This window comes from Hyaena hyaena, unplaced genomic scaffold, assembly GCF_003009895.1.
Source record: "Hyaena hyaena isolate Hyena2069 unplaced genomic scaffold, ASM300989v1 scaffold_385, whole genome shotgun sequence".
Taxonomy (NCBI): domain Eukaryota; kingdom Metazoa; phylum Chordata; class Mammalia; order Carnivora; family Hyaenidae; genus Hyaena; species Hyaena hyaena.
The window spans coordinates 704,151-718,668 of NW_024081022.1; the positions used below are offsets into that span (position 1 = coordinate 704,151).

At 52.7% G+C, this 14,518-nt stretch overlaps 1 protein-coding gene across 2 annotated transcripts in view; it reads right to left on the minus strand.

The window, feature by feature from the left end:
• The window catches only part of GON4L (gon-4 like), a 69,820-nt gene that overhangs the window by 10,988 nt on the left and 44,314 nt on the right, over positions 1–14,518 (minus strand). For both annotated transcript variants that reach the window (XM_039251325.1, XM_039251324.1), the window contains exons 14-20: positions 11,641–11,681; positions 11,016–11,119; positions 8,584–8,782; positions 7,992–8,078; positions 7,094–7,265; positions 5,660–5,804; positions 3,983–4,133 (exon numbers count right to left, since the gene is read on the minus strand). In XM_039251325.1, the coding sequence (XP_039107256.1) occupies positions 3,983–4,133; positions 5,660–5,804; positions 7,094–7,265; positions 7,992–8,078; positions 8,584–8,782; positions 11,016–11,119; positions 11,641–11,681 (899 nt within the window). The remainder of the gene's footprint in view (positions 1–3,982; positions 4,134–5,659; positions 5,805–7,093; positions 7,266–7,991; positions 8,079–8,583; positions 8,783–11,015; positions 11,120–11,640; positions 11,682–14,518) is intronic.

Genomic DNA, 14,518 nt, shown 5'->3' on the forward strand with positions numbered 1-14,518 from the left:
AGAAGAGAAGAGACATGGAGGCAGTTCAGTTCTAAGAGTAAATTAACAGGGGCAGAGAACTCGCAATGACTGGAAGCATCCATTCAAGCAACATCTGTGCTACAGGCCGAGCATACAAATGAGAGAAGATGCTCCTGGTCCCAAGGGGCTAACAGACCAGAAGGAAAGACAGTCAGGGAGGCCAATGACGACGTCTTCCGCAGGAAAGTACAAAGACGCACAGAAGAATGACACACATCCAAAATTTGAACGAGAATATTTCTGGAGCAGGTGCAACTACAGATGAATCTTAACGGCACAGAGTTTGCTAAAGCAAGGGGAGGAAGGAGGGAGGGAGGGAGCGGGGCGGGGGCAGGGGGTGGGGGAAGGGGAGGGGCAGGGCAGACTTCCGGCTCCCAGTCTCCCAGTCTCGAACACGTGTAAGGAACCACATGGAGACTGATCTGGCTGCAACAAAGGAATATGGAGGGACCTCCAGACACAAGTCAGAGGGAAGACAAGGTGGGCTTTCCGTGCCGCACCAGGCGGTCTGACCTGTGTCCAGAAGGGTTATCTGGAGGTGGCTAAGGCAGCAACGTGAGGGACAGAATAAATTACGCCAGAATCAGAAATCCCCAGTGGAAACTAGCATGTTCCTCACGGTGTCACCAAGGCCGATGAGCAGCAGGGGAGGAAGCAAGTAAGACCGCAGAGGAGCTGGTGAGAGACCAGCATGCGGAAGCAATCGCGCGGGGGAGGGTCAAGGAGAACTCGCAGCAGCGCGGGCTGAGACAACAGCCAGGTGGAGCGGATCACAGCTGGGGTGAGTGGTGTGTGCACAGGGGGTCTGCTGGTGCCAGCCGGGGGTGGCCACGTCTGGAAGGTGCAGAGGGACACGGTTCAGACCGAGGCGTCGGTGAGGCAACCGAAAGACGACTTCCTGGCAACAGCTGGCGACACAACGCAGACGCCTGGGAGAAAAGTCCAGACCAAAGACACTGACCCAAGGATCGTGAGGGGGCCACTCGCACCAACACGCACAAACACAAAGGGGCCCACACGCTGCCAGGTCCCTGCGGAACACGGACACTGGGTAGAGTGGGCCGGGGGGACTTGGTGAAGGAGCTGCCATGACAGCAAGACGTGGCGTGCAGTAGTGAGCGAGCTGCAGGGGCAGCAGGCCAGCCACGCGGAGCAGCGCCGGAATTCGGTCCCTGGGTCACTGATGGGGGGGGGCGCACTGAGGTCTTGCAGGGCAGACGTCCACACTTGCAGCAGTTACACAGTTAAGGAAGAACTTAGTGTTAAAACAGATTAAGCACATCCGTCTGGCTTTGTTCCTCCTTAGAACCCCATGAAAGGAGAAGGGAGCTGTGGTGAGGTGGGAGCCTACACGGAGAGCGGACGGAAGGAAAGGTAAAAAGCAACACACTCTCCAAAGCGAAAGAGTGGACGGAGGAGTAGAGACGCAGGGAAACAAAGAGCCAGATCCCATGCGGAGGGAAGTTTTAAGGGCCAGCTAGACAGATGTCCAAGCAAAACCTCTAGAAGTGGGGGTAAAGCTGGTACAGAAGCAGACAAGAAGGACAGTGTCACCCAAATCCCACCCCAGCTGGTGTAGCCGGGCGGCGGCCACCCCAGGCCCAGTGGCAGCGGCTGGACTGAAGCCTCTGGAGACAGCTCCAGCCTCCATCCTGTCCTGCTTCCCACGCGCCCTCTGCCATTCGCCATTAAAAACTATTCAATGAACAACAACAAAAAACAATAAACCAAAAAAAAAAGGTACTGGAAATTTACAATATAACAGGAAAAATACAGAAAGAGAAAGAGAAAGATTACAAGGAAAAGAAAAACAACTGAACTAACACTCCAGAACGTACAACAGAAGACGGAGTGTCCACTGCAGGGGAAGCCGGCGGGGGGGGGGGGGGGGGGGGGGGGGGGGGGGGGGGGGGGTGCGGGGAGGCTGGCGGGGAGGACTGCCCAGTCCGCGCGGAACTGACGACACCGGACCTGCACCAGTGTCCATCCTACCATGAAATTCCAAAACCCTGGACAAAAGGAAACACCCTGCGTGCTGCCAGGGGGACAGGAAGCGCAGGTGTCACACACGTTCAAGAAGCAAAATGGCATCAAACCTCTAAAGAGACGGCACTAGCAACTGGAAGAAGATGGAGAAGGCCCTTCAAAGAACTGGATGCTTAACCAGCTGAACCACCCAGGCACCCCGACCCTTAAACATTTCTAAGAATAATTATTTTCCTTTTTTTTTTTTTTTTAATTCTAGGAGAGAGAGAGAGAGAGAGACAGCGTGAGCAGGGGAGGGTCAGAGAGAGAGGGAGTCACAGACTGAAACAGGCTCCAGGCTCCGAGCTGGCAGTCAGCACAGAGCCCGACGCGGGGCTCGAACCCACGAGCCGCGAGATCGTGACCTAAGCGAAAGTCGGACGCTTAACCGACTAAGCCACCCAGGCACCGGTAAGAATAATTATTTTCAACTTTGGGGCGGCTGGGGGCTCAGTCAGTTAAGCGTTTGACTCTTGATTTCAGCTCCGGTCACGACCTCACAGTTGATGAGGAGGAGCCTGGGCCGGGCGTCGGGCTCTGCGCTAGGTGTGGAGCCCGCGCGGGATCTGCTCCCGCAGCTCGCGCTCTCATTAAATACATACCTGAGAGAAACATCATTTCCACCCTCAAACTGCAGACGTACTAAAGGTGGAGAGTAGAAAAGGGATATGTTTTTAAACTTATTTTAAATAATTACAGACGCATAAGAAGTTGCAAAAACAGAAACGTCTAATGTAGCTCTCCCCCAAGCTCTCCCAATGGCCACACCTATGTCACAAAGCGACAACAGTCACACACAGACCAGGACCAGGTAGAGAGCGCAGCAGCTGGACTGGGCCGCGGGCTCCAGGACCCCACAGAGCGTGAGTATTGTGAATTCGCACAATTTCAGCAGAAACACCCGTTTCTCTGGTGTTCTTCCCCAGACTGCTACGAGCACAGCCCCACTGAAACAGGACAGTAAAGAAGACAGCACAGACGAGGGCCCGGGGACAATGGGGACACACACAGGCAGGAGGCGCCAGGACGGCCCAGGATGATGGGGGAGAAAAGTCCAAGAAGACCCTGTGCAAGAAGGCGAGAGAGGGACGTGTGCAGAGGGAAGGGGCTCAGAGGAGTCAGGGACGGGACATCCACAGTGTGAACACGCTCACAAGACATTCGTGACACGCCGGTCAACTCCAGCGTAGATCAGCGAACACGCACCCCTGACAGCGAGCCCTGCCTGCACCCCCAAATTCAACTACTACCCCACAAAACACAACACGCCTGCACGGAAAGCCGAGCAACCATGCTGGAGCACTCTGCTCAGCTGGGAGGAGCTTTCACAGCGCGCTCGCGTGGTCTGATGTGAGCCCTGAGCACGATCCAGCCACAACTGTGGTCTCATGGGAAAGCCGGACAACAGGAGAGGCCGTGGTGACGTTGGGGCTGTGGCGCGGGGGCGGGGGCTGAGTCTTCACCGCCCCGGTTGTGCTTTCATAAGTGACGCCCAAATGCAAAACGTCAAGAGGTGGCAATGGCCGGCATGCCACCCAGACACAGAGGAGACACACCGTCCCTCAAACCTCAGCAGGAAACAGAGAGGGAAGGTCATTTGTCATGACCAGCCTCACAGGACTATCTGACTCCTCAAATACAGACCCTTCAAAGCTCTTATTCACCTTGTATGAAGAATATTCTCTTAACTCTGATAGAGATCTCTACACAGAGGGTCAAGGACAAGGATACGGTGGAACATTCGCCCTTTCAAGAAGGCTGGAGGCAGGGAGTGAACGGCTAGCGGGAAGCGGGAGGCAGAGAAGTACCGTACGAGTCGGGATACTTTCCTCGTTAAGAGAAACACGCACAGAGGAGGGAGAGGGACTGCAGGGGGCACGGCCGCGAGTGCCCAGCTCGGGCGGGAGGAGCCGGGCCAGGTGCCCGCGGCGCTCACCTTGATGATGTTGTCGGGCGCACGGTTCATGTTGAGGTTCTTGATCCGCACGGTCAGCTGGTGGGCCGTCTTGCAGGTGAGGAGGTACTTGCTGATCAGCAGCTTCGGGAACTTGGTCCCCTCAAAGTGCTTCAGCCCTAACGCCAACAAACTGCGAGAGGGGCAACCGCCTTAGTCTCACCGCCCTGCGTTCTGCGGACCGTGCGCCCCACAGGGTAACGGCCCACCGTTTCTGCACCTCATTCTCGTGCAGTCAACGGCGGCTCCACACAGAGCGGCAGGTATTTACTGAGAGCCGGCAGGTTCTCTGATGAAGACCCGCCCAGTTCAAAGAAGGAGAATGGGGCTCAGAGAGCAGATGCGAGATGGGCAGGGGCACCGTGGGTGACGCCGAATCAGCACCAGCTGCCTCCCCACACGCCCCCTTCAGCTGCGGGTCCCGGCATCCCACACCCCGCAGGCTGCTGCGGCAGGGGGCGGTACAAAAGCCAGGAAAATGTCCACAACCTTTGTCAAATAATCTCACTCTTGGGAATCTGCCCAAAGGGGTAAACTCAAAAGACCTTCAAAAGCTCGAGGCACAAAGACCCTTGGGGAAGCCTCACTACAAAGCAAAACAAGAGAGGAGAAAAAAAACAGCGGCAAATGAAAGGACTACGGTGAGGCCACTAAATACCACTTTAAGAGACAACATACAGACACAAAAATAAAGACACTGTGACAGCACAGAAGTATAATTTCAAGGCATTGGGTCAAAAAAATTGTACAAAAACTGCCAATAAAAATTATATGAGAAATGCAGAAAGTTTAAAAATCACTGGAGGCACCTGCTGGCTAAGTGGGTAGAGCACATGACTCTCAATCTCAGGGCTGTGAGTTTAAGCCCCACAGTGGGTATAGAATCTACTTTAAAAAGGAGAGAAGGGGGCGCCTAGGTGGCTTAGTCGGTTAAGCGTCCGACTTTCGCTTAGGTCATGATCTCACAGTTCGTGGGTTCGAGCCCCGCGTCGGGCTCTGTGCTGACTGCCAGCTCAGAGCCTGGAGCCTGTTTCAGAGTCTGTATCTCCCTCTCTCTCTGACCCTCCCCTGCTCACGCTGTCTCTCTCTCTCTCTCTCCTAGAAATAAATAAAAAATATAAAAAAAATAAAAAGGAGAGAGGGAAGGGAAGGGAGGGGAGGGGAGGGGAGGGGAGGGGAGGGGAGGGGAGGGGAGCACCGTCTTAGGGCGGTTAGGATAACGGATAATAAGTGGATAATGGATAACAATGACAGCTCCGAGCCTGGAGCTGCTTCAGATTCTGTCTCCCTCTCTCTATGTCCTCCCCCCCACCCCCGGCTCATGTTCTATTTCTCTCTCCCTCTCAAAAATAAACTTTTTTTTTTACATTCTTTTAATTTTTTTTTCCTTTGAAAAATTTTCTCCACCAGTACCATGAGCTTGGTTTTTTTACAATAAATCAAAAACAAAACACAAGTTAAAAATGTTTCAGAAGAGTGCACACTGTTCCCCAGAAAGCAGCGTCTAGCACTGCTGCGCGAACACGGTGCAGAACCCGGCCGGCGACAGGGCTTTGCGTCCACAGCGGATGACACGCCTTACTTCCCCTGAGCGCAAGAAACACAACTAGCTCCCCTCGGGTCACTCCGAGCGTTTGTTCCCCCACAGGAAACTCTTACTTGTCCTCGGCCTTCGTGAAGAAAATCTTATCCTGGGGATTCTTCGCTTTCAGGGAACACACCGGAAGCAGCTCTGGATACATGAACACCTTGCTCGTGGCCAGGATCCAAGCCACTTGCTTTGGCAAACAGGGAAATTCATCTGCTGTGAGGAAAAAAAAAATCCTGTGGTAAATGAAATTCTAGAACAAAAGAGGGCTTCACAAACGCTTCCGAATGCATTCTTGCATTTTCCTAGAGCCACCCTACCCAGGGACATCGCACCCGCCTGCACCCGCCCGCCCTCGCCCCGGGTTCCGGCCCTCGGCCTCGGCCTGACACACGCCTTCCCTGTGTCCCCCCTGGGCTCCTGCCAGCTAGTCCTCTCTCCGTTCCGTGAGGAACCCCTGACGCCGGGGCAACAGGGGCTCTCGCCGCACTCATCACCCAGAGCAGCCGGCTCGCAGCGTGTGCTGGGTCGTGACCTCCTCTCCCCCTTTAAATCCTTGGAAGATAAGGGACCCTCAACAGGGCTTGCTTTCTTCCAGGGTAAGATGCCAACTTCTTCTTTCATCTCCTTCACAAAACTGGTATTCCAAATTTTATTTGATTCTTACTTAACTTTCATTAAGCCTCCCAGATTCCTCCTGAGGTTGGGAACAAAAGGCACAGAAGGGTTCTAGACAGTTCTGTCCTGCTGCCTCAGCCTCTCAATTCCAGGCCTGTCTGCCTCTCCAGAGAGAAAAAGCACTACATTCATAGTTTTCCTTCCACAAATGTTCTTTTTCTCTTCCCGGAAGGGAACACGGGACACCACAGGTGGCATTATCACCGTGGCGTGCTAGGTTCTCACTACCAACTCAGAACTAAGAAAGCAGTTGGAGATCCGTGTGAGTGATATGCTGCACTTAAACTCAACTATATTCAAGTTGATTGCAGAAGTCAGGGATGTAAAAAGAAAATCCGAAGACAAACCCACATCCAGAGCAAACCATAACCAATCTGCTAAACCAGGAAACGTGCTCAGCCAGCAGCATCCTCAGAATACTGAGCGTGGCAAACGTGCAACGTCTCTAACTTGTGCCTAATTTCTGAATCAACATTTCAGTCAAAATGGAGACACCACTGCAGCCATTAAGGAAAATAAAAGTTTCTTAATGAAAAAGAGAGTAAAAACCTAACCAGAAACCCACTTAACCACTTGACTTTCACTTTTGCCAGACCCCAGTCCGTTACGCCACATCGACCTGGGTCACACCTCTGCCCCCTGCAGCGTCCTGTCCACCGCCCTGGCCCTCACAGAAGCCCAAACACCATCACGTCCTTCGAGAACTTAGAGCATGCGTATGAAGGACGACATCACAAATGTCCCATCCCCCAGGAGGTGAGGTACGGGATGAGACTCCCGCTTCTCAATGAAAGTAAAGAGCAGGAGTGGGCACGTCTGTCGCGTACCGGTCTTCTTGACGGTTTTGCGAGGACTCCAGTCGATGCTCACGTGTGTGCTGAAGTCTTCCACGAGCTGCACGGCCCCCAGCAGGTTACACGGCTGGAACAAGGTCTGAAATCTCGGGTTGAACTGATGGTGAAGAGCGACGGAGCTCTGAGCAAAGGTACCCAGCTCTTTCTGGGAAAACAGGGCACAAAGGAGACCTCAGTCCCAGACAACTCACAGTAGCAGACCCCTCATTACCTCTGAGGGGGATCTGTCCTCCAGCTAGAGGCTAAAAACAGGCAAAAATCACTGTAATCAATTATCCCACTGAGACTACTCTTCGGCGGAGCCCGCGGATATCCAGCGATGGCGCCTGACAACATGCTCGTTTGTTCCTGTCTCACCCCTCAGCCTTCAGGATGTTCCGTCTGGCTCCCCAGCGAGAATTAAGGTTCTCAAGAGTTAGAACAATGACTGTTTAAATTTTCTCTTTGGGTTTCTCTGAATGACACCTAAATGATTTCAAAATTAAAAGCTCTTCCAAAATACTTAAAAATGTCAGGACTGAAACTAATTTTATACACACAGATATTGAACCAAATGAACGGACAATGATTTTAATAAAGAAAAAAAAGAAGTACGAAATCCCTAAGAAGCCAGGAGAGGTCTAAAGCTGAGGAGGACGACCCAGAAAAAAGGTCAGAGGAACAGCCCTAAGAAAACTGGACAGCTCTCTGGTCTTTCTGGGAGTCAGAGGCTGATGCTCTCTGAGCAAACACGGGAAGCCACAGGGGCAGCTGCCAAGACGTGCAAGAGACAAGAATAAATGCAGACGGTACTCGGTGAGCATCTATGAGAAGCGACCTGCCAGCCTAACGGATCCCCAAGTCTTTAGAGGGAAGGACACTGGAGCCTTACGAGAAATATCCTGGTGGTACTGGCCTCCGACGTGAGGTTGGGGTTGGAGGAGGCGAGAAGGTGAATTTGCGTCAAGAGCTGCACGTGCTGAGGAGGGAAAGAAAACAACACATGACACGTTACGAGGTTGTCATGTCAGGGACCCAGAAGGCCTTCCCGAGATGTCTGCCACTTGACCACACACTTTGCTTTCAGAAGAGACCCGGAGAATGGCAGCGTATTGTGGCATGAGCCTCTCAGAGATGTTCCCCCAGCAAGACAACAGCACCAGAAGCATCTTAGCCTCAAGTCAGAGGGACTGAAATTAGGAGAAAAAACAACTCCGGCAAGTGAGGCCGTTCTGCTCAGAATGGATTATTGGAGACAGAAATCTGGGATTCTGATTCAAGGGTTGCTACACGAGTGTGCGCTCTTGCCCGAGCCCTAGGAGTACAAACGCGATGCTTCCGAGGCCCTAAGTGACGTGAAGACCGTGGTCCTATGATTTCAGGGCACGTCAAGACACCTGTTTCTGATGTTCAGAAAACGGGTGCTTCCTGGCTTCGGCGGCGTGCCCAGGATGACCCGACGCCGACTTCACGCGGAGTCTCACCTGCTGCATCTGCTGCTGGAGCCGCCGCCTCTGCGCAGGGTCCAGAGTCAGCGTCTGATGGACTTTCTCACTCTGGGGCTTCACCCTCTCGGCCTCCTGCTGCTGTCTGCCCGAGGACTTCTTCATCTTCAGCTGCTCCAGCTGCTCCTTCACTGTGCGGTGCTGCTCATTTAACAAGTTGGCCAGCGGTTCCTCAAACCTACCGTCAACAGGGAGACAACCAGACGTGAACACTTCCCCAGGTCGCCGGCACGTCCGGCCCCTCCCGACGGCGGCCCACGCGCCTGAGTAAATTCCACCTTCTGCCGACTCCCACGTCCCACTTCAGCCAACAAACTCCCAGCCTGTCCAAGTCTTTCCCCAAAGCTGTCAGCATAAATTCAAGCAAGATGGTCCTGAACTGCACTGCCGCCTCATTCGTTCACAGCTAGTCTCTAAACAATACACAAGTGACGGAGGAATGAAACAAAACTCAAGGAACAGGGAAATGTCTGGATAACAAAGGAGTCCAAGGGCCAAAGGGACTAACTTACCACCCATGGGTCCTCCTGGCGTCCAGTTAGCCTGGGACGTGTCCCTAACTGTGATACAGAATCTTCTCCAAATCCACCAGTTCCCCAATTCACCCAAGACCACACCCCAGGTCCAGCTTCTGCCCTCCTCTGTCCCCCCCCCCACCCCCATCCATCCAGGCTGCCCTGCCTTCCTTTCTGACAAAGACCTAGTGTGAAGGGATTCGCTAAAACACAGGACAGCTGGGAAGCACAGAGAGAAGCTGGTTCCCTGCCCACCCCCCCAACCCCCTGCGCGGCCCCTGCCAACCCCCCCCCCCCCGAGAGCCCATCCAGGGCGGAGGCACCAGCGGGCTGGGCTCTGAGGCAGGCCTGACCCTCCAGCAGGTATGAAATCTCCTACGTCCTAACAAGAGTAACAACAGTTAAACGCTAGCTTTTCTGCAGCCTCTAGAGATAAAGACTCTTGTTTCCCTTCACGGTGTTTGCTGTGAACCTGGGCAGGCACAGTCCTCTGCGCACTGTTCCCTGAGATCTGAAAACTCTCCGTCCCCCATGTTCCCAGCAGGGCGACAGGAGCAGAGCACGGAGATGCAGACTAAGCACAAAGAGCCGCAGCTGGTTTTACAAAGGACAGGGTAAGGGGGTTCGGGCGCTCACGTTCCCCGCAGCCGAAGCACGGTCACAGATCAGCTGAACCACGAGCCATGGCTTGCATTAAGCGGGTCAAAGAAAGACTCTTAGAAATCTTGAAAATGTTTCCCCCAAAAAAGGAACATGAGGTGATGGAGCGTCACCTAACTTGACGGGGGGGTCTTCTCACAGTGTCAACTTTCATCCTATCACCACGGAGCACACTTTCAATATTTTACCACTTTGTCAATTATACCTCGACAAAGGGGCTGCCTGGGCAGCTCAGTGGGCTGAATGTCCAACTTTGGCTCAGGCTATGATCTCATAGTTCGTGAGTTCGAGCCCCACACTGGGCTCTCTGCTGACAGCACAGAGCCCACTTCCAATCCTCTGTCTCCTCTCTCTCTCTGCCTGTCCCCCACTCACACTCTCTCAAAAATGAATAAACATTAAAAAAAATTATACCGCAATAAAGATTTTAAAAAAAAGGGGGGGATACCGCGAGAGTCTGTTGCAGTTTTATTATAGTATTTATTATAACGGAGCATTAGTGAGATTTCTGGCTTTTATGGAATGGTTACCGGACCTTGTCTTTTCTACTAAATTGCCCGTTCCCTGAAGGCCTGGCTTTCAGATGGCTCCCCAGCTCTCTGGCCAGGTCACACGGGTAAGTCCAACCACAGGACGAGGCTGTGCTCTGCCCCACCCACAGCACTGAGCACACCCTGACTTCCACCCAGTCACCGGACCACATGTGCCGCCGCACCAAACGGGCACCACCCCGCAGCACCGACGGGCTCTACAGAGCCCTGGCACACGGGAAGATCAAAGTGCCCGCCCGCCGGCCGGCGCCAGCGTTCTGTGAGGGGCACGGTGCCTCAACTTCAAGGTCCGAGCATTACTGCTCATGGTTCCCGGGCCGCTCAGCTACTGCCGTGGCGACTGCCCGACTGTCGCTGACATTACCCGACGTTAGCGGCTAATAAGGAGAACACGGGACACGCGCTAGCATGAGCGGGGACGGTTTCTGTGGCTGGCCATCGAGCCCTCCCGCCGCTCCAGCACCGCTCGCCTGGAGCAGCTGCTGTGGGCGCCAGCGACTGTTTTCTCTCCCTTCCCAAACAGACGCAGCCCGGCCTGTGGCTGCGCTGCCCCACAGTAAGGAGACCGGTTCCCAGGAGGCGCTCCTTCCGTCAGTAACGGCAGGGGGTCAGCGACGGGACACCGAGCCCCGGTGTCTGCGGACACGCTCCCGCCCACGGCACCTCGATGTCCCTGGCCGCCTACCGCAGGGCTTGCGGGGTGTTGAAGCTCGGCCGCGGCTCGGCCACGCGCTCCTCCTCCTCCGGGCCGTCATCCTCCACATTGGAGAGCCCCATCTCGTCCTGGAACTGCGGGCAAAGGGGGAAGGGCGTGGGCAAGTCACCCCAGCAGTGACGGGGAGGGGGGCCACGGTCCGGACTCTAACAGCGCGGGCACCCAGAACAGCTTCCTCACAGCCTTCCTCACTTCAGGGCACCCACGAGCGTGGCCGCAGCTGACTGTCAGGAACAAAGTGTCCCGATCGGCCACTTGCAGTGGTAAAGACAGAGCACAGACAACTCACAACGATCAGAAATACCTTTCAAGAGACAAGTTTATGAGAAATGCTAACCGTCTGTGCCGAGAATATCCCCAAACTAATTTGCAGTCTTTACGGATGCACCAAAATACGTCTGGGGAGGCCACCCAGAATTTGCAAGGGGGATTTTACTGAGAACAACCTACATAAGGACAAAGTGTACCAGTGAGCGAAATTCTCCTCTCACTAGACTCGTTCCTGAGGCCCTGAGCCGGCTTGGCCAAACCACCCCCCTGGATGGACAGACCTGGGACTACACCCCGAGTCCCCACTCAAGGACCGTGTACTCACAGTTTCAAACAGCTCTTCCATGAGTTCATTCACTTCCTTCTCTGGAAAAAAGCCATACGGAATTGTTGGCACGAGTTAGTTTTATTTTCCAATCAGAGGGAATTCCAAAAAGACAGTATATCTTCCTTTCAGCAAGACGCTGGATAAAATCCTCATGTCCATCATTCATTCATTCATTCATTCATTCATTCAAAAACATGTCCTATATACCAACTATGCCTCAGTCCCTGCTCCAGATGCTTGGGGACATGTGACAGAGCAAACAGGCCCCTTGGAAAGTTCTGCTGGGAAGACATGCAGGGAGTGAGGGCTAGATGATCTTCCCGTAACATAAATCCACGGTCCTGGCCTGGCCTCCTGAGTGCAGCCGAGAGAGAACGTGAACTATAAAGAACTGCATGCATAACCCAGAAGACACAGAACACACTGATCAAATCTGAAAATCACGTTGTGCTGGAAGGGACTGCTAGACCAACTGATGACAGATTTAAAATTCCATGTGTTCTCAAACTAACTGGATGAAACTTGACAAGCTGAAAGTCTTACATTCAAGATTCTTCAAAGTCAGGATTTTTTTTTTAAATTTTTAAATGCTTATTTTTGAGAGACAAGAGAGAGAGAAAGAGAGCAAGCAGTGGAGGAGTAGAGAGAGAGGGAGACACAGAACCCAAACCAGACTCTAGGCTCTGAGCTGTCAGCACAGAGCCAGATGCAGGACTCAAACACACTGTCCATGAGATCATGACCTGAGCCGACGAAGCCACCCAGGCTCCCCCAAAGTCAGTTTCTTAAGTGGATGAAAAGGTGAAATGGCTCAAAAACAATCTGAAAAACATGGGAAGACTTTGATTGACCTCAAGTTTAATATGACACGGCCACTCCAAAACCATGCGAGCGTCCAAGAAGGCACGCCTGTCACGGGACGGCTAGGTGCAGGGGACCGAGGCAGGTCCGTGGCCGTCTTGGTAAGAGCCCCTCGGAAGACGGCAGACAGAGCTGAGACCAAAACGCTGATGAAGATGTGTAGCGACTGCAAGTCCATGAGGAGGAAGATGGAAATCCACTCTGGGAAAAGGTCTGAAAATTCCTTCTAGAACTAAGCACACATCTCCCCTCTGACCAGGGATTCCTTCCCTGGACAGCGGACCCAAGACAAAGGAATCACCTGTCCAGAAAAGGCCTGCACAGGAGAGTTCAGAGCACTTCCTTCAAAATGGCAAAAAGTTAAAAAACCCAGGTGTCCATCAACACCTGGGAACAGATGAACAGATGGCCAAGAGGTGCATTTATACGACAGAATCCCGCTCAGCAATGGAAGGAAAAAAGTACTGATACTTGCAATACAGCTGAACCTCAAAAACAGTATGCTGAGTGAAAGAAGCTTTACACAACAGAGCACATACATGAAGTTCTGAAACAGGCAAATCTAATCTGTCATGGAAAAAAAATCAGAACATCAGGTGCCTCAGGGAGGCCGGGTCGGCAGGCGCAGGAGGGAGCCTCCGGGGTGACGACTCCATGTTCCCGTAGGGTCTGGTTACACACGTACACGCGTGTCAAAACTCACTGAATGCTACACTAAAATTCTGTGTTAGACGCTGTGTATAAGTTTACCAAAAAAAGAAATTGTAGAGGGGCACACGTGTGGCTCAGTTGGTTAAGCATCTGACTCGATTTCGGCTCAGGTCATGGTCCCACCGTCATGAGACCAAGAAGCACGTCAGGCTCTGTGCTGACAGTGCGGAGCCTACCTGGGATTCTCTCTCTGCCCCCAACCCACTCTCTCTCCTCTCACTCTCTCAAAATAAGTAAAAACTTAAAAGAAAAAAACAACCGTGGATAAACAATGAGCTCTAACTAATGACACACATGCTGAAATGTTTCCCAGTGAAGAATACTGGTATCAACAGCTTACTTTGAAATTGAGCCTGAGAATAACCCACATGGCGGGGGGGGGGGGGGGGGGCGCCTGGAGTGGCTCAGTCAGTTGGGTGCCCAACTTCAGCTCAGGTCATGATCTCGCGGTTCGTGGGTTCGAGCCCCGCGTCGGGCTCTGTGCTGACAGCTAGCTCAGAGCCTGGAGCCTGTTTCGGATTCTGTGTCTCCCTCTCTCTCTGACCCTCCCCTGCTCACGCTGTCTCTATTTCTCTCTCAAAAATAAATAAAACATTAAAAATTTTTGAAAAAAAGAAAGAATAACCCACATGGATTCACAGACAGACGAGTGATGAATGAAACTGCTGATAAAGCAAATAGAGGAAAAGTTTATTACAGAACCTAGGGTGGTGGGTATACGGATGCTCAATGTACAATTCTTTCAACTTTTCTATGTATTTTTTAGAAGTTCCTTAAGAAAATGCAGTGGGAGAGAAGTTTATAAAAGATAAAGGCCAGACCCCAGAAAAAGGGGACTTGGGCAATGACGACATTCTGAGAACTAAAGAAACAGTGCATTTGGCACAGCAAAGAAAAAGCATAAGGAAAGGAACATCTTTATGCACACTGGGAATAAATTACATTTTCTAGCAACAAAGGACAAACGGGAGTCCGAGGCACACTCAGGTCCAGTAGGGAAAACGTCAGGAGGCGGTGCTCAGGGCTGGGACGCATCGCCTTCACCCCGACGGGCTCCCTGACACTGGAGGTGACCCACAGATTAAGAGGCCACGTCACAGGAGCTACAAACAAACTCTCAAGTGGGAGGAAGACACGACCACATGAAGCTTTCCAAACTCTGTGATTCTACACTTAATTTTTTTTTTTAAATGTTTTATTTATTTCTAGGAGAGAGAGAGAGAGACAGAGTGAGCAGGGGAGAGTCAGAGAGAGAGAGTCACAGACTGAAACAGGCTTCAGGCTCTGAGCTGGCAGTCAGCAC